This window comes from Camelina sativa, chromosome 6, assembly GCF_030686135.1.
Source record: "Camelina sativa cultivar CO46 ecotype springtype chromosome 6, ASM3068613v1".
Taxonomy (NCBI): Eukaryota; Viridiplantae; Streptophyta; class Magnoliopsida; order Brassicales; family Brassicaceae; genus Camelina; species Camelina sativa.
The window spans coordinates 27,350,561-27,375,855 of record NC_141885.1 but is presented as its reverse complement, the minus strand read 5'-3'; the positions used below and the strand labels follow the sequence as shown (position 1 = coordinate 27,375,855).

At 35.3% G+C, this 25,295-nt stretch overlaps 5 protein-coding genes across 56 annotated transcripts; 2 read left to right on the top strand and 3 right to left on the bottom strand.

The window, feature by feature from the left end:
* Positions 1-720: 720 nt before the first annotated feature.
* Positions 721-7,861, bottom strand: LOC104793481 (uncharacterized). Of its 50 annotated transcripts, none has more exons than XM_087455085.1 (29): positions 7,704-7,861; positions 7,524-7,602; positions 7,262-7,420; positions 7,076-7,156; positions 6,918-6,993; positions 6,726-6,806; positions 6,570-6,644; positions 6,339-6,388; positions 6,191-6,256; positions 5,849-5,915; positions 5,640-5,698; positions 5,380-5,458; positions 5,074-5,129; positions 4,845-4,943; positions 4,707-4,745; positions 4,562-4,610; positions 4,403-4,461; positions 4,220-4,286; positions 4,006-4,092; positions 3,825-3,905; positions 3,668-3,742; positions 3,490-3,570; positions 3,352-3,406; positions 2,609-3,214; positions 2,293-2,438; positions 2,110-2,209; positions 1,354-1,991; positions 1,185-1,241; positions 721-1,091 (listed from the first exon to the last, which is right to left on the bottom strand). In XM_087455085.1, exons 4-7 carry the CDS (start codon positions 7,147-7,149, stop codon positions 6,615-6,617), a joined length of 261 nt encoding a protein of 86 aa, XP_087311211.1. In that variant the 5' UTR covers positions 7,150-7,156; positions 7,262-7,420; positions 7,524-7,602; positions 7,704-7,861; the 3' UTR covers positions 721-1,091; positions 1,185-1,241; positions 1,354-1,991; positions 2,110-2,209; positions 2,293-2,438; positions 2,609-3,214; positions 3,352-3,406; positions 3,490-3,570; positions 3,668-3,742; positions 3,825-3,905; positions 4,006-4,092; positions 4,220-4,286; positions 4,403-4,461; positions 4,562-4,610; positions 4,707-4,745; positions 4,845-4,943; positions 5,074-5,129; positions 5,380-5,458; positions 5,640-5,698; positions 5,849-5,915; positions 6,191-6,256; positions 6,339-6,388; positions 6,570-6,614. The 50 variants fall into 35 exon arrangements, with proteins under 50 accessions (XP_087311211.1, XP_087311228.1, XP_087311237.1 ...); XM_087455097.1 differs by having other exon boundaries at positions 3,106-3,214; positions 3,680-3,742; XM_087455077.1 differs by lacking the exon at positions 6,570-6,644 and adding an exon at positions 6,480-6,569 and having other exon boundaries at positions 3,106-3,214; positions 5,368-5,458.
* A 438-nt stretch (positions 7,862-8,299) lies between these two features.
* LOC104793483 (protein GRAVITROPIC IN THE LIGHT 1) lies at positions 8,300-10,513 on the top strand. The gene is made up of 2 exons (XM_010519839.2): positions 8,300-8,629; positions 8,923-10,513. The coding sequence occupies exon 2, from the start codon at positions 8,984-8,986 to the stop codon at positions 10,265-10,267; it is 1,284 nt and encodes a 427-aa protein (XP_010518141.2). The 5' UTR covers positions 8,300-8,629; positions 8,923-8,983; the 3' UTR covers positions 10,268-10,513.
* Positions 10,514-10,837: 324 nt separating this feature from the next.
* LOC104793484 (methionine aminopeptidase 1A) lies at positions 10,838-14,449 on the bottom strand. 3 transcript variants are annotated; one of them, XM_087455071.1, is made up of 15 exons: positions 13,813-14,449; positions 13,535-13,585; positions 13,244-13,429; positions 13,068-13,143; positions 12,757-12,804; positions 12,610-12,654; positions 12,431-12,530; positions 12,255-12,310; positions 12,130-12,171; positions 11,970-12,031; positions 11,781-11,879; positions 11,594-11,667; positions 11,438-11,507; positions 11,279-11,344; positions 10,838-11,195 (listed from the first exon to the last, which is right to left on the bottom strand). In XM_087455071.1, exons 7-15 carry the CDS (start codon positions 12,449-12,451, stop codon positions 11,032-11,034), a joined length of 654 nt encoding a protein of 217 aa, XP_087311197.1. In that variant the 5' UTR covers positions 12,452-12,530; positions 12,610-12,654; positions 12,757-12,804; positions 13,068-13,143; positions 13,244-13,429; positions 13,535-13,585; positions 13,813-14,449; the 3' UTR covers positions 10,838-11,031. The 3 variants fall into 3 exon arrangements, with proteins under 3 accessions (XP_087311197.1, XP_087311195.1, XP_087311196.1); XM_087455069.1 differs by having other exon boundaries at positions 12,259-12,310; XM_087455070.1 differs by lacking the exons at positions 10,838-11,195; positions 11,279-11,344 and having other exon boundaries at positions 11,409-11,507; positions 12,259-12,310; positions 13,813-14,447.
* A 5,036-nt stretch (positions 14,450-19,485) lies between these two features.
* On the top strand, positions 19,486-22,078 carry LOC104793479 (putative pectinesterase/pectinesterase inhibitor 17). Its single transcript, XM_087455066.1, has 2 exons — positions 19,486-20,560; positions 21,232-22,078. The coding sequence occupies exons 1-2, from the start codon at positions 19,714-19,716 to the stop codon at positions 21,915-21,917; spliced, it is 1,533 nt and encodes a 510-aa protein (XP_087311192.1). The 5' UTR covers positions 19,486-19,713; the 3' UTR covers positions 21,918-22,078.
* A 2,081-nt stretch (positions 22,079-24,159) lies between these two features.
* Positions 24,160-24,966, bottom strand: LOC104793478 (auxin-responsive protein SAUR36). Its single transcript, XM_087455068.1, has one exon. It carries the CDS (start codon positions 24,814-24,816, stop codon positions 24,346-24,348), a length of 471 nt encoding a protein of 156 aa, XP_087311194.1. The 5' UTR covers positions 24,817-24,966; the 3' UTR covers positions 24,160-24,345.
* Positions 24,967-25,295: the final 329 nt, after the last annotated feature.

Genomic DNA, 25,295 nt, shown 5'->3' with positions numbered 1-25,295 from the left:
TAAACCCTAATAAAAATCCCCAAAGTCTGAATTACATTATTGAAACCACGACCCGCAAATAGAGAATTAGAAGATGGTTTGTTGAAGTGAAAACCCCAAAAAAGTAAGTTTCAAACCTTTTACAACGCTCCTCCGCTTAACTTATTCTATTATCATATATCCCCAAAATTCGCAACCAATTAGGGTTTCCAAAAGCTCAAATTGACATAAACACTACCTTAATCTCACAGTGACAGGAGTAAATTTGAAACAAAATCGAAGGGAAACGAGGGAGAGAGTTACCTTAACTTCTCGAGCGAGATAGACTCTGCCAAATTTACCCTTTCCCAGTGGTCTCCCGATCTCGAAATCTGCCAGGGTCCATGGCTTCTCACTATCGTCGGCGTCAGGTTCTGGCGATTTCTTACTCATTTTTTTTCCGACTCATACGACGGCGAGAGAGCAAGAGCAACGATGAGTTTAAGATAAGAGAGAGAGAGAGAAAGAGACGAAGAGCGAAGAAACTAATTTTGAATTCAAAATTCTTCTCTTCACTACAGAGACCAGAGACCGTTTCGTAAGTCTTCACCTGCTTTACGAAATGACGATTTTACCCTCAGCACTCTCTCTGAGGGTCGTGTCTCGTGTGCTAGACCTTACTAGACTTAGACTTGCTAGACTTGCTAGACTTGCTAGACTTAGACTCACACTCTACAATCACATTACCCATCTTAATATCAGTTTTCTTCTTTTAAGAGTGGAAAAAATTTTGATTATTATTTTTTTTTTTGTTTCTGTTTCTTAACTTTTACAACCATACCTCAAATTTACAACAGAAACAAACAATCCAAGAAGAAAATTTAAATTGGAGCCAAATTCTGAGTTCCAACGTTCAAGCTCTTCCCATTTGTTCTGTTTCTTAGCTTCACTCGAAACTGTAACACGTTTAGTAGTGCTAATAATTTAATCTGTGTTTTTTTATACAAAATTTATGGAGCTTGCCTTCGGTTTCTCTGACGAATTTATCAATGTCGTCGCTGGCACTTCAGTTTAGTTTTAAATAGTAGTGTTCTGACTTTTGAATCTGGCAATGGTACATGTATTCTCTTCTCCTAACCAAGTGATAAAATGCATATAAACAGATACTTTCCTTAGCAATCGGTGGATATGCAAATCCTGGTGACAGACAGAGATAACGTTCGTACCAATCTCCTACGCACTGCATCATCCAACTCCTGTGGCTTCTTACTTGTTAGTAGCCCCTGCAAAACATTACATCCAAGTAAATGAGTAGGGAAAGCAAAAAAAAACAGAATATATATACCGATGACAATCACCAAATCATCAAACTGGATAATGAATTCTGATTTCAACCTTCTGTTTGACTGATCGACCTTGTTAACATTATAACCAGAGTAAAACATTTTCAGACCTCCAACTGACAACATGTTTATCATGAACGATCTGTTCGAAGTTACGTTGTTGCAGCCTCTCTCTTTTCTTAAAACTTTTTCCTTATCTTGTTCATTATGCAACTTACGACCTATTTATACTTAGGTTAATGTTTAACCTATAGTTTGCAACAACACTAAACCCAACACTTAATGGGCTTGATTAACACAATAGCCCAATGGCCTTTATCCCTTAACAACAACAAAAAGTCTTCTCTTCCTCTTCTCTCTCAGTCTCGTGGCTCCTTCTTCTCCAATCTAAGGACTCTTCTGATTCTTTCTTCTTCTCTTTGTGAATCTTGTTACTCTTTCTCTCTTTCAAGTTTGAGCATTAATCAAGGTTTGATTCCAACACGATCACGATTCAGGTAGCAGTTCCGTCTCAAATACAACTTACATGGTATTGTCTAAAACTCAGGTAAGAGTAGGCTCTCTCTCTACCTAATTAAATTAACTTATACGACATAAAAGGGGAAAAGTACATACTTCTTCCATTAAAATCACAGAAGGTTACCTGGATATTGCAACTTGAAACAGCGTTTAACTAGTTGTTCAGCCCACCTGAATTAGTACAGAAAAATCAGTTAGTCTGTTTAAATATTTAGAAATATTTCAAGAAGCTTTAAGTGTGCACTAACATAAAAAGCACACACCCATTTTGACGACAAAGAAATTTTACCTCTAGCTGGTCTCCGGAGTGCAATGAACAAATCTCTTCGCTTAGCTGGTAATACAACCATATCCAGTAAAGGTTGTTTGTTTAGCTCCATCAAGTCCAGCTGCAATAATTAAGCAAAAGTGTGTTTCCACATATTGCATCAAAAATGGAAACAAGAAGACAAAGCATAACAATGACACTCACCAACATCATCCCATTTCACAGATGGGCTTCTATCCGCTATTGTTGCGTTTATCATCTCTACTAACTTATCATCGTGGACATTTCCAGATTTTTTCGCAGGTTTGCTTGCAGGAAACTGAAGCTGAAGATGGAGATGCTACGGTTCTCTACATAAACAAGGATCAAAAAGAGGATTTTAGTATATAGTTAATGCCTTAACAAATTCAGTGATGTAACCAATCCTAAACAGAAAAATATCACTTAAAAACCTACCAACATCACAGTCTCCTTCCACATGTAAGGATCAAAAAAGAAGAGAAAGAAGCAAGACAAATACCTTATTCTCAGACATCCCCACACCTACCACACAAACCCATGATGTACAGACACAGAGCTTCCACTTTGCAACATTCAAACTCCTATGCAAAGATAATTACTTCATCTCAAGCATAGGTGATTACTATTTAAACCATAGAAAAGATGCAGACTCAGTAACAGACAAGGGGAAAGAAAGCTGATCACATCTCCATGAAATATAGTAGTAACCAAAAGAGAAAAAGATAAACAAAAAACAAATAAAGTTACATCCCACGATGCCACTAAAACAAAAAAAAAGGAGCATGCGTCTTTTGCATTGTCAACAGAACTACAATGAAGGGAAGTATTATATACTGAATAAAAAGAAGCTATCACCACAAGCATATGTAATTGGGATCAAACACTAGGAATAGAATCATCCCTATTAAGACAACCATTGAGAATAGAATCAAACAATATGACTAGATGCAGCATAAGATAAGCAGAGGAAAATGAGGAAAGAGACCAGATAGTGACCTGATGCTTTTATCTTATAAAACCTCGACTATCTATAACAAAAGACAAGGCCTTCGACTTAAAACATAGATGTCAGCGTCACTAGAAAGATGAGCACATTACTTGAAACCTGAAACATCCAATAAAAAATGACTAAATCATGTTGAAAACTCCCTGATGGCACAGTCCAAACCTCAAAATTCAGTTAATAGAAAAAAGAAGAAGCTAGTGAGGAAAATATATGAAAACAAACTCGAAGAAAGCTACCTGAAGATGTAGCACAGAGAAGAAGAAAAAGATCCATCAAAGCATCCTCCACAATCTAAAATAACAGAGAGAAGAGAGGTAAAAATCGGATGAACATAATAAAAAAAAGCCTTGAATGATTCAATTTAGAAATCTAACCCTAGAAGAATAACATGAATGAGAGTGACAAGGATCCGTCATAGCCATCACCGATCAATCGTAGAATCCTCCTCCACAAATCTAAACCAACACAACAAAAACGACAAGTAAGTAATTACTTACAAACCAAACTGAAATTTCAGAAGCTAATAGAGATGCGTTTAGAGAAAGGAGGAACCCGTGAGAATGCCTGAAGATGGCGTAGCATGTAGAAGAAGGTAATGATCAGATCAATAATTTGCTTCCAAAAGACCTGCAAGAGGAAGAAAGAAACGTAAGGTACAAAACATATAAAAGAAGTAAAAAGATGTGTTAAGAGAGGTACAGAACAAAACCCCTGAAGAGTGAAGACGTTGCGCAGAGAAGAAGCGTTTCCATCAAAGCCATCATTGATTGATGTAAACATCATCCAAAACCTGGATGAAAAAAAACAGAACAATAAGTTAGAAACCAAACCCTTAGAAAAGAAACAAGCAAGTGAAAATCCATGTAATTTGAAGATACCACGCTTGTTACCTGGCCGCAAGCTTGTAGCTGTGAGTTACTATATACTCCATTCCAATTGGAACCCATGAGAACGCCTGAAGAAGAGCAGTCAAAGACCTGAAACAACAAAAACAACACAGAAACAACAAGTAAATAACATGTAGCTAGAACAAAAAAGCCACAGAAACAAAGTGAATATTCAGAAACAAATAATAGAGATGTGTTTAGAGGTACAGAACAAAACCATGAGAACGCTTGAGGACGATCAGTCAAAGCCATCAGTATTGATAGAGAAAAGCATCATCCAAAACCTGAAGCAACAAAAACGACAAGTAATAACATGTAATTAAAAGTATAAACACAACATAAACAAAGTGAACATTCAGAAACAAATAATAGAGATAAGTTTAGAGCAAGGAACCCATACAAACGCCTGAGGACGGTCAGTCAAAGGCATCACTTGTCGATAAAAGCATCATCCAAAACCTGAAATAACAGAGCGAAGAGGTTAAAATAGAGTGAATAAATAGAGTGACTAAAAATGATATGTTTAAAATGATAATCTTGGTGACGATAATGTTCTTACCATCTTCTAAGCACTGTATCAGCCATCTTCGGTGGCTTGTTAGTAGCACCTGCAAAACATTACATCCAAGCAAATGATTAGGGCAAGCACAATCAGAACCTACCAACAGAGTGAAGATTATATTTGATAACGACTGGAATCATACCAATGCCAATCACCAAATCATCAGATGTAGCGGTCTCACCTGTTACATTTACACATCTACTGATCAAACCTTTCAAACTCAAAGACACTTCAAAAACTGATTCGAGAGACTTATTTAAAAAAAATCTTTGTTTATTACTTTATTTGCTTGGATGGTAAGAATATCTGCACCGAGATTCTCTGATTGGCATCATTGCAGCTTCTTCCCACAGTGCTTGAAGATCGCTTCCTGAGTATCCTGTAACATAAGGAAGCTTATTAGTTACTTTACTCAGAAACTGTACCACTTCTAGTGGTGATAATAAACTAATCTGTATTTCTTAGCAATTGGTGGATATGAAAATCCTGGTGACAGATAATGTTCTTACCAATCTCCTAAGCACGCATCATCCAACTCCTGTGGCTTGTTACTTGTTAGTAGCTCCTGCAAAACATTACATCCAAGTAAATGATTAGGGCAAGCAAAAACAGAATATATATGCCAACAGAGTGAAGACTGGATTTGGTAAAGATTAGATTAGCAGGAATCACCATGATTCCAACACCTAAAATTTGAACACCATTGATGCCAGAAACAAGCAAAACAAACAACCGTCTATGTGAATTCACTTGTGCTGCTTCATATTTATATGTTAAAAGGTCAAAAATCAAAATTTTGTCACCTGTACGCTTACCCAAAGCTTGCAGTCTTTCAGATACTTGATTTTGCCATTGCAAATCTTCTCTCAGTACGATCTCAACTTCTCCTTTTCACTAACCATATAAATCAACAAAAAAAATCAAACTCATCACGTTAAACTCATTCCAACACCTACAAATACGATCACCGTCAGTGCCAGAAACAAGCAAAATAAAGCAGGCCGTGATAGCATTTAAATCATAGAAATAAGGCAAAAGCAGAGAAAGGCAAAAATAGAGATAAGGAGAAGGAAACCTGATCACATCTCCACCAAGTCCAGCTACAATAATTCAGCATAAGTGTTTTTCCACATACTGCAACAAAAAAAACAAAATAAGAGACATGAGAACAAACCATATACATCACCAGCAATAGCAAATCTCTGAAAGTCATTAGGGGGAAAGAGAAAAGATGTAACCTTACCTAAATAGATGAAAGACGATTAGATATCAGAAGAACCTTACCTAAACAGATGATAAACGAGAAGATGAGATTCAACATAGCATCCTAGTGCCTCGACCCGACGACGATCTGCATCAAATAGAGAAGATATCTTTTAGCTTATATACAAAAAAAAAATCTAACATAAAAATTTTGTCCAAAGAAAACATTAGCTGATCATAAAGAACACTAAAAATAAAACAAAGGGATAGAAGAGAGCGTCAAAGAGGTAACAGACTAACAGGAAGCGACGACATATCAAAGGTGTCCTTCAAAATAACTGACACATTAACAGAACAAAACAATTTGTGGTTGTAAATTTGTAATAGAGAAGATGATAGTAAAAGATGTAGCACAGAAGAAACCTGTAAAGATGACAGACCAGAAGAAAGATTTGCATATAACTATACTTGTCCCAGTGCCTCCACGATCTGCATCAAAGAGAGAGAAATATATTCAGATTTAAGCGTACCAAGAAAAACAAGTTAAAAAGAACGAAGTTAAAGAACAAACTCGTATAGGAAAGAATTTGAGGTGCATCTCTGTGTGCACAGCAAGAACATCTGGGAAACACAACAAAAAACAGAGGATCAACCATAGACAATATTAAATAAAACAACCGATAGGCAAAAAGGTTTATAGATGCGAGGTAACCTGAAAGTTAAACTCCCACACAGTAAAGAGAGACTAAGATGTTAATTCACATATATAGAACAAACAATCGGCTAAGAGGATGAACACTACCTGAAATTGTAGCGCATATAAGAAAAAAATGATCCATCAAAACCATCAAAGACCGATCAAAGCATTTTCCACAATCTAAAATAACAGAGCGAAGAGAGGTAAAAATCGTATGAACTTAATAAAAAACCTTTTAAGGATTTAGTTTAGAAAACAAACCGTAGACGAATCACATGAATGAGAGTGACAAGTATCAGTCAAAGCCATCACCGAACAATCGTAGAATCTTCCTCCACAAATCTAAACCAACACAACAAAAAAACGACAAGTAACATGTAATTAGAAAGAAAACAATCAAACCAAACTGAAAATTCAGAAGCTAATAGAGATGCGTTTAGAGCAAGGAGGAACCCGTGAGAATGCCTGAAGACGTAGCAGCATGTAGAAGGTAATGATGATCAGATCAATAATTCGCTTCCCAAAAGACCTGCAAGAGGAAGAAAGAAACGTAAGGTACAAAACATATAAAAGAAGTAAAAAGATGTGTTAAGAGAGGTACAGAACAAAACCCCTGAAGAGTGAAGACGTTGCACAGAGAAGAAGCGTTTCCATCAAAGCCATCATTGATTGATGTAAACATCATCCAAAACCTGGAAAACAAAAAATAAAAACAGAACAATAAGTTAGAAACCAAAACCAAACCCTTAGAAAAGAAACAAGCAAGTGGAAATCAAATGATCGATTCTAAAAAACACCAGAGACTAGTTTAGAAGACCAGCCACCACCAATGCAACAAAACAACGAGTGAAGATACTGTAATAGAGAGAGAAACGAAACCCTTGAAGACGTAGCACAGAGACGAAGCGTGTCCATCAAAGCCATCATCAGCGATTGATAAAACCATCATCCAAAACCTGAAAGAAAGAAAAACAGAACAACAAGTTAGAAACTAAACCCTAGAAAAGATGGCATGAACATAATAAAAAAGCGTTGAAGGATTCAATTTAAAAACCAAACCCTAGAATGAATGAGAGTGACAACGATCAATGTCAAAGCCATCCCCGATTGATATATCGTATGATCCTCCTCCACAAATCTAAACCAACAAAACAAGAAACAACGTAATCAGAAGAAAGAAAAACATCGAACCAAAGTAAAAGTTCAGAAGCAAATTGTGATGCGATTAGATAAAGGAACCCGTGCGAACGCCTTAAGATGTAGCAGCATGGAGGAGAATCAATATGCGACGATCTGATCATGGTTTGCTTCCGAAACACTAACACTCGGAGAGAGACTTCACAGAGAGGAACAAAGAAAAAATAAGAAAGATGTGTTGTGAAGTGGTGATTAGGGGTAAAAAAAAAAAGAGTGAGAGCATTATTTTATAGATGAGTAATGCAAGCCATCGACGGCTGAGATCTGATTGTACAAGTTTTAACGATCGAGATTAAACTTACAAAGTCGGTAGTCAAAACTAACTTTGACTTTTTTAACGCGTTTGTGACTTTTTTTTCCTTTTCCTTTTCTTGGTAAAATTGACCGTTAGCTATATTATTTCCTTTCTTCTTCTAAAGTTTAGTAAACATAAATAAATGCACTTTCCAAAGAATCTAGTACTATACTAGCTAATCTAGTGAAGGAAAGGACTACTGAACTTTACCTGAGAAAAAATGATTTGACTAACAATTTCACCATTACCTAACGAACGATAAAGAGAATGAAAGGACCAAATACTAGAGATTACAATTCGGATTTGAGAAAATTCTTGCTTCCCAATCCGGTTTATATTCGAGCCGATTTGAATTCCGGTTTTGGCTGGACCACAGTTACTGGGAACCCTCTGACTGGTTTAGAGGTTTTAAAAGCAAGTAGAAGAAATAATGAATGAGAGAGAGAGAGAGAGATACTTTACCAATTCGTTCACTTCCTAAAAAAGTATAATACCTTTCTCTCTGTATATTTCATTCACCTCCGGCTAAATCTCCGGCGAAGGATCCGACCGTGAGCTTGATGTTTCGTTCTCCTCTACTTATTTGGCGTGAAAGCTGATCAAAAGCTTAGTTGACTCTTGTCTCGCGTAACTTCTTTCGCTTGTCTGAAAAGTGAACACGGAACACATCCAGGTGATCTCTTTCGTTTCCGATCTCTTCTCTCTAGATTCAGATGTACTTCTTTGTCAATTGCTAAAATTTGTGATTAGAAAATTTAATCTGGGAATGTGCAGTATTAGAAAGATCTTTAGGGTTTTGATAAATTTCACATTTTTCACTTAGAGATCTGTAGTAAAACGAAGAAGGTCTTAACTAGAGAGTTTTGCTTTTGGTGAACTAGTTTTGTTTTCAAAATTGAGTCTCCTATGAACACAAGTTTGTTTCTGAGACAAAAAGAACCATTTTTTCTTTTTTTTTTTTTGCAGGACAAATTTGGATTAGAGGGAGAGGTTAGGAGAATACATTTATAGTTTGGTGGTTTCAAGTATGCTACCAAGTGGGTTGAAAGAAACCCAACTCCGTGAGAGCAACAACAACAACCAAAAGGTCCATCCTCAACCAATGGAAGAGTCTATCAATCAGAATCCTGAAGCTATGGAAGCTCTTATTTCCAATCTCTTTGGAAACATCTCTTCTTTGAAATCTGCTTATATCGAGCTTCAAAGTGCTCATACCCCTTACGATCCTGAGAAGATTCAGGCAGCCGATAAAGTTGTCATTTCTGAACTCAAGAATCTTTCCGAACTGAAGCATTTTTACAGAGAGAATAATCCCAAACCTGTTTGTGTCTCTCCACAAGACTCTCGTTTAGCTGCAGAGATCCAAGAACAGCAGAGTCTCTTGAAGACTTACGAGGTTATGGTGAAGAAGTTTCAGTCTGAGATACAGAACAAGGATTCTGAGATCACTCAGATGCTCCAGAAGATTGAAGAAGCTAACCAGAAACGACTTAAGCTTGAGAAGAATCTCAAGTTAAGGGGTATGTCTACTAACGAAGGTTCTGGTGGAGATAATGGGAATTTGCAATTTCCTGACTTAACCACTGAACTCTTCATATCTACTTACGAAACTGCTGCCAAAGCTGTTCACGATTTCTCCAAGCCGCTGATCAACATGATGAAAGCTGCTGGATGGGATCTTGATTCTGCAGCCAATTCCATTGAACCTGATGTTGCTTACGCCAAGAGGCCTCACAAGAAATATGCATTTGAATCATACATTTGCCAAAGGATGTTCAGTGGGTTTCAGCAGAAGAATTTCTCAGTTAACTCAGAGAGTACGACGGTTATGGCTGATGACGACACTGACACCTTCTTCCGCCAATTTCTTGCTCTGAAGGACATGGATCCACTAGATGCTCTAGGGACTAACCCTGATTCCAACTTTGGTATATTCTGTAGGAGCAAGTATCTCATCTTGGTCCACCCAAAGATGGAAGCTTCTTTCTTTGGAAATCTAGACCAGCGTGACTACGTGACAGGAGGTGGGCACCCGAGGACCGCGTTTTACCAGGCCTTCTTAAAACTTGCAAAGTCGATATGGATCTTGCACAGGCTTGCGTACTCGTTTGATCCAGCTGCAAAGATCTTCCAAGTGAAAAAGGGTAGTGAGTTTTCTGATTCATACATGGAGAGTGTTGTGAAGAACATAGTTGTGGATGAAAAAGAAGAGAACCCAAGAGTTGGTTTAATGGTTATGCCTGGGTTTTGGATTGGTGGCAGTGTGATTCAAAGCCGAGTTTATATTTCAGGTGTGAAGGTCCTTGAGTGAAGGATCTCAGGAGGAACTGTCACTTTGTTGTGCAACTTTTATTTCCTCTTTGTTATAATTTATATCCTTAGCAACCCTGCCTACCTGTATCATCTATTTATTATCCCAAAAAAAAAAGTTTTATCTTCACAATCCCTTCTCCCTTGAAACAAACTTACAAAAGTGTGTACGTGGGAAAAATGATATGAACTCTCACAAAAAGTGAGTCTAGTTCTTATAAGGAAATAGTTGTGCTTATTTCACAAAGTGATAAAGAGATGATCTGACGAGTGACTTCATTCATCCGTTGCGAGTCACCAAAAGTTTTAATTTTTCTGTTTTACAAATCTCCCAAAATCACCAAAAGTTTTTTCTTAAAATCTCACCAAATCACATATTATTTTTCTTTTTCTTGAAATAAAACTTCACATTGTATTGGCAATACACCCCCCTAAGTATGTCCCGGTGATCTTAGTCTTGTGATTTGTAATGTATCATCTTTTAGCCGACGGTAATAGATGAATCCTATCAGAGAATTATGGTTTCTACTTTCTACTTTGACAGATGATTAGTAGTAGTGAAAACTGTAGCTAGACAAAGCCGTTTTTTTACGATTCAGTCAGATAAAAACAGGTTTCTAAATAATAAAATTACATAAACAAAGACAACAAGGTGACAGATATCAAATGGTCTTGAATGGCAAAAAGATGACACTAATATTCCAAAGTTTACGAATCAAACCCAATGAATCACAAAAAGAAATAGGAACCATGCCCCTTAAATCACTAGGTAAGCCAAGGGTATACATCCGGCGATGAAGGAAGCCTCGCCGTTAAAACCTCAACACCTGTCTCCGTTACCAAGAGGGTATGCTCAAACTGAGCGCTGCGTTTTCCATCTGCAGTAACTGCAGTCCATCCATCAGGCCATGTTCGATCCCGCCATCCCCCTATATCATGACAATGTCCTTGTGTTAAGTAAATGGAGTAACAAGTTTAAACTTTTTAACGAATGGGAAAAAAAGAAACTCACCTGCGTTGATCATTGGCTCGATTGTGAAAGTCTGACCTGCTTTCATCACTCCAACTGCTTTGTTTCCTGATTTTGAGGTTAGGGACATTTACAATGGAATAATAGACTAACAAGACAACAACATACAATGTCACGAAATTCTAAAATAACAAAGGATACTTGCATAGTGAGGAATGTTTGGGGCACAATGGAAGAGATCTCCAATACCATGACCACAATAGGATCTCACCTGTTTAACCACAAGTAAGTTTTTTAATTAAGCAGACAGATGCTATGATGATCATAAACAGCCAAGAAAGAAAACCAAGACTTTACCACTGAAAACCCAGACATTGTAGCATGGCGGTTGACTATCTCTCCGATTTCACGAAATCTTACTCCGGGTTTAACTGAAAGAGACAAATCATAGAAAGCATCAGCATCTCTTCTCAATTTTTTTGACATAGACTACAGTCAAAACATTAAAGCTTAGAAGTTAGAACAGGTGTAACTTAGCACCTACCAATTGCTATGGCTCTCTCCAGGCACTCATATGTGCACTTAACCAGTTGACGTGATGCTTCGTCGACGTTTCCAACAAAGTATGTGTCATTAAGGTCACCTACCCAAACATCATTCCATGAGACAGCATATCTCAACAGGTAACATAAATAAGAAAAACTATCAATTTTTTTGCAGGAGATAATCTTACCATGGCAACCTTTATAGTAGACTGTTACATCAACATTTACTATATCACCATCTTCAAGTTTCCTGAAGCAATTAAAGCATGAGTGATTAGCGTAAAATTTCCTAAGTCCTTTTAGCTATGTTGTTAGAAAGGTTCAAAAAAGTCTAGATAAAAAGCATACCTCGCATCAGGAATTCCATGACAAATTACTTCATTAACAGATCTGAAAGGGAATATTCAGGACATACACTTTAGAAGTAGAGGGAAAACATGGTAGAGGTAATAATGTAGACACAAAAGAAGTACCTACGTGCAGCAAGATTTGGGAAAGAAATAGTAGTTGAGGGGCGACGGATATCCTCCTGCCAGAACATAAGATTATACAATAGTTATAGTGTTTCTGTGATGAACTTGAGTGATTGACTTTCGAAAAGGGTAAGATAAAAAATAAAAGTAAACAATAAATCCTAGAAGACACAAACCTGCTGCAATAGTTGCTTCATGAACTACTCGATCAATCTCATCAGTAGTCACACCGGGGCGAATCACCCTAGCGGCTGCATCCAAGACCTCTCTGGCAATCTGAGACCAGAAGATGTTGTAAAAAGATCAGTGGGAATCCAATGTCATTACATGAAAGAAAGAAAATAGCACTACTAACTTTACAGGTTTCTCGCAATGTCTGGATTTGTTCGGGCGTTTTTATCTACAGGACAACCAAAAGACATTGTTAGTGACCATGAGATAAAAAAATTTGTGTTCAGGACAATTGAATGAACAAAGGTTAATGTATTAAAGCATCACTAACCTCAACAACATGTTGTAGATCACTATTCGGCTCAATTTTAGGAGTCCCCTGAAGAAAATGGTAGAAAGGATAACATGGAATATTAGAATCTATAAACTCATAGCAAGACAAAGTAAAATCTACACAGACATAGTACAGGGAACTGTTTTATAACAACTCAAGTCAAAAGTACAAGTCTTGAGACGAAGCCATTATTAGATAAATAATCACTACACTATCAAAGTCGAATTAACTCGAGTTCAACGTTGCTAGTAGTAGGGTATTGGTGCAGCAGAAAAATAAATCCAGATCACAAAATGGTGGGCACTTACATCAATTGCCCAGTCAGGCTTATCAATCCCAGCAGGCACAACACGCTTGGTAGATATAGGATATTGCTTTAGGGGCCTACAAAACGCAAGAAGATATAAGAAGTCCAAAATCAGGAAGAAGTAACATTACACAACATCTAATCAAGAAACAACACTGGGAAATATTGGTTACAAACCCAGTCCAATCAAAGTGAGGAAGCTTAGGTGTTCTAGCTTGGCCTTTCTTCACGCAATAGAGCCAACCTTGAGAAATAAGATCAGAGTTCTGATCACCGGGAAGGGATTTGGCAAGTGAAGACAGCTGAGCTTTCACATGTACTGATTTGTGCGAGCTCCAAGCTGCCTTGAAACATTCTTGAGTGCTGTAACCATAAGAATGGAAAGATAAAAAAAAAAAAAAAAAAAAAAACTTTGGAAATAAATATAGACTCGCCAAGTAATCAAAATGGTTAAAGCCAGACATATACCAGAAAGAGGCTTCTTCACGAGGAAGCTTCAAGTCTATGCATTTCGGACACCTGCCAACATAAACAAACAGTTCATTCCAAATCAAGAGCCAACAAAAACAAACATAAAACTATATGCCCAAATACAATATCAATAACATCTGAAATCGAAGTGGGCATCAGCATCCCATCCCCCAACCTAGCTTAAGAGCAACAGTAATCGGAAAAATCGAAACTTTGGAGCTAAATCGACACAAACTATGCAAGTCAAATAGAAAGGAAGAAGGGTTTTTACGTACTGAAGATGGGCAGGCTTCTGGCAGCGAGCACAGGAAAGAGTCGCAATGGTCGATGCATCTGATTCACCGGCCATTCAATTTTCCTGATCGTTGTATCTAAAGCCTTGACAGTTCAATTAGAGAACCAGCTCAAAATCGCCGGTCTGAATTTTGGAGAGAGAGAAACAGAAAAGAGGAGACGAGAGAGAGACTCTAGGGTTTATCGAAGACTTGATGATGTTTCGGAAAATTAACATATCTCCAAAACGACGTCGTGTTAAAAAAATATATATATTCTCTGTTTAACTGGTTTTTGATGACACTACATAAAACCAAATAAACCAACCTAACCAAATTCTTTTTTTTTTTTTTTCTTCTGATGTCAAAAAAAACCAAATTATTTTTATTGGACTAAACTAATTATTATTTGAATGTGACAAAGGCTTTTTTATTTACTTCTATACTTTTGAATGTGCCAAGTCCATGGCCTGCCATCTCCAATACACAGTTACACACACTAGTAAACAAAAGATTAATTGACCATCTAAAACGATATTTAACAAGTGTAAAAAAACAATCAGTTAGACACATATGCTTACCCTTAGGCAAAAAGGTCAAATGCCCACAGCCACACACAAAAAAAAAAAAAAAAAAAAAATTAGGCCACATAATTATATAAAGATTAAGCTCATATGTTTAGTTTAGTATGATATAATTTGATTTTAATAGCATTTTGTTGGTAAATATTATATTCTATAGAAAATTTTATATCTTGGTTAGCAAAATATATATATATATATATATATAAATTCTTTTTTCTATTTTGGTTTTCAGTTTTTCACTATAAATAATTTTTTTATTCACTATTGTGATATTTATATAAAAAAATGTCGCCCTAAAGCCTCCTAGCACGGCATTGTTTCATGCATGCGGACTTGTCTCGTACATGTATTCAAATTTCAATCACGTGAAATTGATTTATCTCTTACAACTTGAAAGTAGGGCTGGGTATTTCGGTTTAAATTCTGGTTCGGTTAGGTTTGTTCAGTTTTGGTAAAACTCTAACCAAACTCAACCGAAGTTAGTTTGGTTTGGTTTGGTTTGTGTTCAGGTTAGTTTATGTTTGGTTCGGTTTGGTTTTAGTTTGGTTCGGTTTTAATTCAGTTTAAAAATCAGTTAATGTAATAAAATAAAATTGATTATGGTTTTATAATAGTTAATTAATCAAATAAATTAAAAAGCCAGAAAATTAAAACTAAATACCTAATATTAAATATAATTAAATCTATATTTATATTTAGGTTTTATTAGAAAAGTTAAAATAAAGTAAAATAAAAACCTAATGCAAGTGGTAATAGGTAAGAAGAGCACATACTTCTAAATTTAATAATATTGTTAATTAATTTAAGGAACACATTGGGTTATCGGTTCGATATAGTTTTAAACTGAACCGAATCGAACCATTTGGGTTGAGAAGAAATATAACCGAATGGTTGGAGTATATGAGAGGGTTTGGTTTGGGTCAGTTTGACGGTTAGTTTGGTTTGGTTCGGTTCAGTTCGATTTAAATGCCCACCCCTACTTGAAACCATCTAGATACTTGAAACCATCTAGAAAATAAAATGATCTTGATTTTTTGGATGTTAAATTTCCGATAATTGAAACAGTTTCCATTTTCGTAAATAAGAATTAAAGTAGATATTCATCTGGAACAAAAAAAAAAAGGTACACATGATTTACTTGAAAATCACGATAAGCTATCCAAGTTTATTAGGCTTTAGCTAAAATAAATTATATGGAAAGTATTAGTCTCATCGTGTCAAGCTAAAGAATTTGCAATATATATAGCGTATACAAATCAGTTTTAAGTTTTATATGTTAAATGATACCTAAAATTATTAGTGTATTGTGCTTATACACGGTTTAAGTACTCGGACAACAACAAATATTTGTAAAGAACAGTTTATGCGAATGGCGTTGGCAAATCGCAACACCTAGTTATGATTTGTAAATAAAAGATATGGATAACAACAACATAATCTAAAATGATTACCATCAAGGACCGATCGAAACGAAGACAGCCAAACAAAGTCTTTGCGGGCCTCGAACGGAAACTTGAATTATAAGTAATCACTAATCAGTACCTTATAGTCTTTATACTAAACTATTCTGGAAACCCGAATATTCCAATTTATTAGTTAAAACGAGAAAGTTTCAATTTAATATTTGTACGTCCTTTCGATAACGAGGTTTTAACGATCTTAATTTAAGTCTATCTATTATTGCTACACCTACTTCTCTGTACCTCTTTTCTTTTGCGTGAAAATTTTAAATACTAATGACGTCTTCATTTTATATAATAGATATGATTAACACATATGGTATATACTTATCTATTACTATAGATTAGATGGATTTTAACACATATATGCACTGCCGCATGTAGTTTAAAAATTGATCTTGATTGCTTAAAATAGGTCTGAACGAACATGACTCCTGTTCGTGTACATATTATATATAAATCGGCTTTGATTGTTTTTGAAATTTCTAAAAACCGGTTCATTCTAGAAAGGTCGTTTACAGATTACGTAAAGATTATAATTAGTTTTCGTTTTAAAATTTTGGTTTTTAATATTATTTTTCCTCTCTAAAATCGTTTAAATTTAAGCAAAGAATTTGTCTCTTCGATGGTAAAAGCATCATAATGTGTCCTATTAGGAGAATGTCAACAGAAAAAAAAAAAGAAAAAAAAAAAGTCCCCGTAGAGGTGAGAAATGTCGTCAACCAAACCGTTGTTTTTAAATGGTTTGTAAGTATATTCATGATGTAATCTTGTCAAAAGAGTATATTATGATAGTACTCAAATTGGTGATAACCTCTTCAGCATTTGATTTTTATTCTTGTTGTCTCTAAATAAGAAATTTCTATGGATAATCCATGAGAAGACTAATTAACGTCCAGAGTCAAATCATAGCGTTACTTCGTCCGCAATTATTTTATTCAAAAACAATTAATTTCGTTTACCAATAATAAAAGGAACGTGTTATTGTTTTGTGGTCGTGCTTAAAAAGTCAACATAGACCAAATGATAGTGTTGGTAATCTACTCATGGATTGAGACCTCTCTACGGTTTCTGCTAGTTTTTGAAACCTCGTTTCTTCCGTCGACGTTTCGTGTAACGCACACTTGCTTTGAACGAGGACGTTTCCCAAATCCGTAGTCTAATCTATGTACAACACAATTCTTTTTTGAAATTTGATATTAACCATAAACAAAATAAAACAAAAAAGGAGTCTGTGAGCACAAAAGAAAAATTCACATTTTGGTGTAATTAGAGATGCTTATAACTTATATTTTCTTTCTTGAGCAGGCTATTGCGGACCTCCCAACAATGACCACAATTTGTGATGTCTAAATCTTAGAGCATGTGCATTCATATAGATGGAAATGCTATTAGCCCGCATATATCATTGTCTTGTGTCCAGAGTCTCGACCAAGCGATGTTACATGTTTAATAACTATATACCGTGTTACTTTTATATATCAACGTAATAAATAAAATAAAACCCCATGAATCAACCTATAAATATTGTAAGTTTAAATTATCTAAACCATTCTTGAATTCCTTATTTATACTAGTTCTTATAGTGCCAATAACTTTACATATAATATGAAATGATATATAACTGATAAACATATCACGATCGATAAACATATAATGATATATAGAAGATACTTATAAATTTATCACATCGTCCAAGTCACACGCCAATTCAACTCAACCTACGGTATAAAGTAAGTTGTCTTGGATTTATATAAGCGATCTGAATTTAATATATATATATATATATATTTTTTTTTAATAAACTAAATATTTTTAAGAATAAAAAAGATTAACGTATGACTTTGACGATAATTGTGCCCAACGGTAATTACATATTTGTAACAACGCTAAACCTAAATAACAATATGTACATTACGTTAATTACTTATCAATTTTCATTCATTTTACTGTTGTCGGACAACTTTTCTAGTAATAGAAACATATATATTTTTCATTTTTTTTGGTAAAAGGAAATATATATAGGTGTGCATTGCATGTAACCAATTCTTCAACATGCAGCTTAATAAATAAGATTTTGGATGGATATGATCATTAGTATCTTTCTTTTTTTTTTTTTGCTTTTAAATATTAGATGGCCAACCTACCATCGACATAGTCTTACGTATCCTCGATTTGTTTGCTTTTTAAAAAAATAAAACACATACTAATTAAATGGTTGAATCTATTATAAACATGTTTCCTTAACAACTTAATTAGTTTAAGCACAGTTGACATACGTTTTAAAAAATGTTTTCCAGAGATCGTTGTTCCATTCTAACCACCAAAATGCCATATATCAATCTATCTATTCAAACATGAACTCTAGCTGGATTATGTTAGATATGATGATTATGTAGTTAGTTGGAAGAATTAATATGTATATGTTTTCCCATCTTTACCTTACTTTCATTGACTTAATCTAGATCAGTTACATAGTAATTGTATTTTTGTCGTAATAATATCAGTGGATACAAGCGTGGCTCGTTCACTTGGTAATTTTGGAAGGAATTGAGTTCTCTTGCATCCGAGTTCAAAGTTTCTACTGAAAAAAATGATTTACATCAAGTATATATTATCACATATTGGTTTCAGACTCAAGAAGATTATTAAGCTTAACTTAATATTCATACCAAAAAGAAAAGATTATTAAGCCTAAAAGGTGGAATTTTTTTTAATTTTGGTAGTTTTTGCGTATGACGAAAATATTAATTATACAACCATAAAACCTTTTAGAATAATCTTCTTTTGTAATCTGGTTATGTACACGAAAACTACCCAAAAAAAAAACAAAGTTCGCCAATTTTCAAACACTTATATATCACCTAGTAACAACATGTAACCCGTGATAAGATAAAACGTACAGAATATCTTTATTGTGAACAACAACAACAAAAAAGTATCTTTTTCGCCATTATGGTCTACTTTAACTTAATATTTATTTTTAAAAAGGAGAATTTGCAATAGACTTGTACAATTGGCCACGGCAAAGGAATCGTTTATTGATAAAACGATAAAACCAGTGAAACTTCGAAGTTAACGTTAACTGTTGATTAGTCTTTGTGGATAGCGATTACACAGTCTCTGCATTAATTACATACATATAATAATTTTTAATATTGTACGTCGCTACAAACTAATTAATTTGGCATGACTTTGAACTTTTTTAGTCTCCTTTTTTTAATAGACTTTTGAGAATTCGATTAAATCCCAAAGACGCGTTTATGCCAGTTATGTATTTATGTTATTGAATTTCAGGACTAAATAGATATAATCTAATAAACTAAATATATATAATCTAATAAACTAGAAGACATTATTAATTAATATATAAAAAGTAGTAGTATTACTATTAACTAGTTACGTCTTCTAGTTCATTCGTAAACCGTACCTATTATTTACTTGCGATCACATTTAATCTGTGTCTAAAATTGTGTACAAAAATCGGTTGTGGAGTGTCTTTTTTTCAGACTATTATTCAAAGTCACTTCAAATTGTATCGTAGTTGAATCACAGCGTATAACACACGTCAAAAAGGATAGCTCAAAAAAAAAAAAAAATCAACAAAGAGAATCTATGACGGCATGATCGTTACCACTCCATTTGTTGATAAACATATATATATATATACTTATATTATTTTGCCTTCGAGGCTTCAACTATAATGAAATCACATATTAATAAATTTATTTATTTGTTTAAATAGGAAAAAGCAAGTATCATCCCGCATCTATATAAGCACATCGATTCAATACATAAATCTCATCAATCCAATACCTTCAAACACAAACTTTTGTTTTCGCAAAACATTTGGTCTTATAATGGCTTTTCGAGCTTATATTACTACCTTTGTGCTCTTATGCATTCTCGTGGCATCGACCGTTTCCGGGTACAACCGGAAAGACGTGAAAGCGTGGTGTAGCCAAACTCCAAACCCTAAACCTTGCGAGTATTTCTTAACCCATAACTTAGACAACAAACCCATAAAGTCTGAATCTGAGTTCCTCAAAATCTCAATGAAACTCGCATTAGACCGAACCATCCTTGCGAAAACCCACACGTCTACACTAGGACCAAAGTGTCGCGACACCCGCGAAAAAGCAGCTTGGGAAGATTGTATCAAACTCTACGACTACACCATCTCTAATATCAACGAGACAATGGATCCAAACGTGAAGTGCTCGAAAACCGACGCGCAAACATGGCTCAGCACGGCTCTAACCAATCTTGACACGTGTCGAGCTGGGTTCGTTGATCTCGGTGTTACTGATATCGTCCTTCCTTTGATGTCAAATAATGTCTCAAATCTTTTATGCAATACACTCGCCATCAACAAAGTTCCTTTCAACTACACCCCACCGGAGAAAGATGGGTTCCCGTCGTGGGTCAAACCCGGTGACAGGAAACTTTTGCAAACCTCAACGCCAAGAGATAACGCGGTGGTTGCGAAAGACGGGTCTGGTAATTTCAAGACGATAAAAGACGCGATTAACGCTGCTTCCGGAAGTGGTAGGTTCGTGATATATGTGAAGCAAGGCGTTTACAGTGAGAATCTTGAGATTCGAAAAAAGAATGTTATGTTGAGAGGCGATGGTAAAGGAAGGACGATTATTACCGGAAGCCGAAGTGTTGGAGGAGGAACGACAACGTTTAATTCAGCTACTGTCGGTACGTAAAGTTACAAAACAACAAATGATTAACTTTGCTTATTTTCGTGAGATATAGTAAGGTTTAGTGTGTCAGCATTTGAACTGTTACGTGCATGAACACACCAAACAAGATAGCGAAATTGAAAATGATATAAATAAAAGAACCACGTCACTGCGTCTTATATTTTGTAGGTTCAAGATTTTGAATTTAGTCTTGAATTTTCTACAATCATAGCCGTAGGTCCAGATGTTTAATATTTTTCTTACAAATGAAGTGGCAATCTTATGATAGACATAAGTCAACGTAGTTTTTTTCCTACTAATGTTTCCTTGGTTATTTTGAAATGTACGCAATTCTCCATTATTACTCAATAATTTACAATATCATTAACATGACAAAATTAAATCTCTTAGATAATTACTGAAATGACATAATAGTTTCACAATTTCGTACGTTGTTATTGTCTTCCTTAACAAAATTATATAAATCACATTTTGCAAAATTATTGATAATATCAAAAATTATTGATAGTTCATTTTTAATTTGACGTTTTACAAAATTCTACCAAATTAAGTAAAGTTGCAATAGAGACATACTTTATGATAATGTATTAGATTTATAATCCCGTTTAATTAACATTCAATTAAAATGTAAAACAAGAATTAACGGTTTGTCTCACATAATTGCAGCGGCGGTCGGAGATGGTTTCATAGCTCGTGGGATCACGTTCCGAAACACGGCGGGTGCAAACAACGCACAAGCGGTAGCTCTAAGATCCGGGTCGGATCTATCCGTTTTTTACCAATGCAGTTTCGAAGGTTACCAAGACACACTCTACGTGCACTCGAACCGTCAGTTTTACCGCGATTGCGACGTTTACGGAACCGTCGATTTCATCTTCGGAAACGCAGCCGCGGTTCTCCAGAACTGCAACATCTTTGCACGTCGCCCACGTAGCAAGACCAACACAATCACTGCTCAAGGAAGATCAGACCCGAATCAAAACACGGGTATTATTATCCACAACTCCCGGGTCACCGCAGCTTCTGATCTTCGACCTGTTTTGGGATCCACCAAGACTTATCTAGGTCGACCTTGGAGACAATATTCTAGGACGGTCTTCATGAAGACATCTCTTGATAGTTTGATCGATCCACGTGGCTGGCTCGAGTGGGATGGTAACTTCGCTTTGAGGACTTTGTTTTACGCTGAGTTTCAGAACACAGGTCCAGGTGCTTCAACCTCCGCTCGGGTCACATGGCCTGGATTCCGGGTCCTTCGTTCTGCTTCGGAGGCTTCCAAGTTTACTGTTGGTACTTTCCTCGCCGGTAGCTCTTGGATTCCTTCCAGCGTACCGTTTACATCTGGTCTCTAAAAAATTAATATACATTATGATGCAAATTAAGCTGTATATACGACACAGTTGATTCGTCTATTATAAAGAATAAAGATTGCTTGTTTCATTGTAAGAAGTCTTTATTAGTTATTTCATGTATGTAATTTCATTTTCTTTATAAGGCCCATTAAACTTCTCTATGACCCAGTGTTACAAATACTAGCGAAGCTGGATTCGTTCAAAAAATTTGAAACCATTTTTTTTGGTTAATATGATGAAACATATATATATATATATATAAACTGTTTAATTATAACGATATACAGAGACGAGAGATCTCTTTTTTGCTATTTGTTTTTTAAAAAAAATTTGGTAGAGAGAAAACTCTCGTTATAAAAGAAAAAAGAATAAACTTAAATTATTAAATACAAATATGTCGCGGTATTGTAACTCGACGAGCATTCTCGGAAACAAGTTCAGCAACACAAGCCGGTCTATCCTACAACAAGTAAAACCCCAACCCCAGAAGTTCGCTAATCTTTTTTTGCTATTTATTATAAGGATGTAACTTATTTGTAAGTTTAATAAATTAATTAAAACAAATTCTCACTAACTATTTGCCTCGTGTAGGTACAAGTTGGGTTTATTTTCTTTGTATGGGACCCAAACAGCTAATGGTTACGACCACACATGCAAATTAATGTCAACTCAATATATAAATCTTAATATTGGACCAATCTATAACTCAACCTATGATGAAAATTGTCTCATTACAGATCTTCGACTATTACACCTGAAAAGGAAAGATCGCACCAAGCCACCAATAGATATATATACATATATATGGTCAAGTGGAGAAAGTCATTCCGAGAACCGTCGCATGTATTGTTTCCATAATTTAGTATCATCAATTTACACTTATTTCATTGTATTCAAGCAGTGCCCGAACCCGCACGTCGTTTTTTTTTTTTTTACAATCATACATGCATGATTGATTGTAACTTTTCAACATAAGAGTACCAATTTACCCTATTAGTAAATATGCATGTGAGATGAGTGTACGGGTTATTATTTTTGTTAACATTTTTGATTCGTCTTTGAGATTAATTGTGATAACATGTACTGCGTAAAGTGCATAGATTCTCACTACGTCAGCCATTTTTTTGGTAAAACACGGCTGCCTCTTTCTCTCAAGACTACGTTATGTAGATATATAGGTTGAAGGAGAATACTTATTGACAAATGACAGCTAACAAGTTCAAAACATTCTTCTGTCTTCTTTTTCACAAAACTAACTGCTAATGAATACATATACATGGCATCGATATCTTCAAATGCATATGACCACGGATACCTTAACGTGTAATGTTTTCTTCCAACCATCGTATACCTTAACGTGTAATGTTTTCTTCCAACCATCGTATTTGACTTTTTTAGCTGAAATTTTGGTTACTAATGTTCCTCAAATATTAGTGATGAAAAGCAGATAACGTAAAGTCAAATATTTAAACGAGCTAGATTCGTATATCAATTTCGTGCTATATAAATTTGACATTATAATTTTAATTATAATTAAGCACTTAACATCGGTGTCTTATGCACTCTACTTATGGACGAATCGTCAGTATATGACATAAGAAATTGAAATATCAATTTAGTATTCTCTCATAATTCATTTGATCACGAGTATCCAAATATAGTTTTCATGCATTCGTCATTATTTGTACGTTTAGACAGACCGAATATTTGTAACCAAAAAGTCACTTGGAACATGTTTAGTTAAGTGGTTTGTACTAATAATATTTTTCATAGTATAAATTTAAACAATTCATTGTATGAACATTAGAGACATATGTAACCAGAAGTCAAAAATATATAAATGAATTAGTTGTTCTTTCGGATATCAATCGCATCCCGACGCTCGTTTTAGATTTGAACATCTTTCACGTCAAAGTGTTTCGTATCCAAATCAGACAAGGCAACCACAAAAGCCAAAATGTTTTGTCGTCTAACCTAGCCACACTTAAATAGTATTCGAAATATATTTCTTTTGGTAGAAGTAGTACTATTCGATAAAGATTTAGAATCAAGTTAGTGGGAATAAGCAAGCAACAAACAAATCCTTGCGGTTGATAGCTAAAAAAATATTGAGTACGTAGACCACAGAATAGAATCGTGTTACACTTTTCCTTTGCTGTTCATCACCAATTCCATTTGATCTTTATATCAATGTCCAAAGATAATAAATATACCACTAAGTGTCCCCATGCTTATCACATCATTTATCAATAATCACAATTAGACTCAATAATTATTTACATTATCATCTTACTGTATAATTGACTATATATCACAAGAAAAGAGTAAAGTGACAAAAAGTAACAAGATAGGAAAATGGTAAATTAAAGGGAACAATATCTACTAAAAAAAGGTTGAAAATCCTAAGAACTTTTTCCATAAATTGTCTTCAATTGCGGCAAAGACGGCTCCATGGAAATATCCGAGAACTTGATCCGGATGCGATTCGGGTCTTGACCCGTTCGAAGTCAGAATACAAGCAAGGAATAGTGATACCACCTTCGTGGCAGAATCCATACTCTTTTTCGGATTCTTTGAGCAACTCACCGAACAGAGGATGGTTAAAGTAAACGATGGGTACCAAAACTCTGTGACAGTCGCCGTCTGTTTGACCCACGTAGATCGCCAAGTGCCCCTTTGGCACCGGGTCGGGTATGCATTCGGATCTTTCCGTAGACCTGAAATGTCTGAAACCTTGCTTGAGACGTTGTCCCCAGCTTTTGAGTTTTGCGAGTGGTCTCAGCTTGCAAGCTTGTCGTGTCGAGTGTACCCGGTTGTAACCAGAACGTTGGATTCGGGTATTCCGAAGGATCCATCTAGAGACTCGTCTCCCGATTCGAAACCCTATGATCTTCCTCATCTTCTTAGCTAACTTTAAAAACAGTATTGTCACAAAGCTATACTCTTTGAAAGATCTGAGACATATCGGAGGTTAAGAGAGTGAAACGAGACAAGAACTAACGAGTCAAATAAAGAGTGATTCATTTGGACGACAAGAAATAAAATTATCAATCACTTTTACATTTCTAGCAATTTCCCTTGTAAAAAATATGAAAAAAAAAATCAGAATCTTGACGGCGGAATAACCTATGGGATAAATCGACGGCAAGAATGATGTGAACGGAAAAGGGAGAAATGCTTTGTAGTTTGTAAACGTTAATAAAGAAGAAGAGGTCAAGAGATGAGTGAGTGAAAGACAAGAGGATTTTAATAAAGGAGTTTATTTATGAAGTCTAAAATAAATGAGCGGTTAGATGAAGACTTCATCCTTTTGACCGTTGGATTCAAAGCTAATTAAAACTGCAACATTTTCTATATATTGCTTGGCAAATAGTCCAA

Excerpts from the sequence above, each read along its gene's own strand:
- LOC104793481 (XM_087455082.1), bottom strand. The coding sequence starts at position 7,149 with ATGATGTTTACATCAATCAATGATGGCTTTGATGGAAACGCTTCTTCT. Across the intron at positions 6,994-7,075 it reads AACGTCTTCACTCTTCAGGG|GTCTTTTGGGAAGCGAATTA; the intron begins GTTTTGTTCTGT and ends TTCCTCTTGCAG. Across the intron at positions 6,807-6,917 it reads GTCTTCAGGCATTCTCACGG|ATTTGTGGAGGAAGATTCTA; the intron begins GTTCCTCCTTGC and ends GTGTTGGTTTAG.
- LOC104793483 (XM_010519839.2), top strand. The coding sequence starts at position 8,984 with ATGCTACCAAGTGGGTTGAAAGAAACCCAACTCCGTGAGAGCAACAAC.
- LOC104793484 (XM_087455069.1), bottom strand. The coding sequence starts at position 13,886 with ATGGCCGGTGAATCAGATGCATCGACCATTGCGACTCTTTCCTGTGCT. Across the intron at positions 12,032-12,129 it reads CATGGAATTCCTGATGCGAG|GAAACTTGAAGATGGTGATA; the intron begins GTATGCTTTTTA and ends TAATTGCTTCAG. Across the intron at positions 11,345-11,437 it reads AAACATTCCTCACTATGCAA|GAAACAAAGCAGTTGGAGTG; the intron begins GTATCCTTTGTT and ends CCTCAAAATCAG.
- LOC104793479 (XM_087455066.1), top strand. The coding sequence starts at position 19,714 with ATGGCTTTTCGAGCTTATATTACTACCTTTGTGCTCTTATGCATTCTC. Across the intron at positions 20,561-21,231 it reads GTTTAATTCAGCTACTGTCG|CGGCGGTCGGAGATGGTTTC; the intron begins GTACGTAAAGTT and ends ACATAATTGCAG.
- LOC104793478 (XM_087455068.1), bottom strand. The coding sequence starts at position 24,816 with ATGAGGAAGATCATAGGGTTTCGAATCGGGAGACGAGTCTCTAGATGG.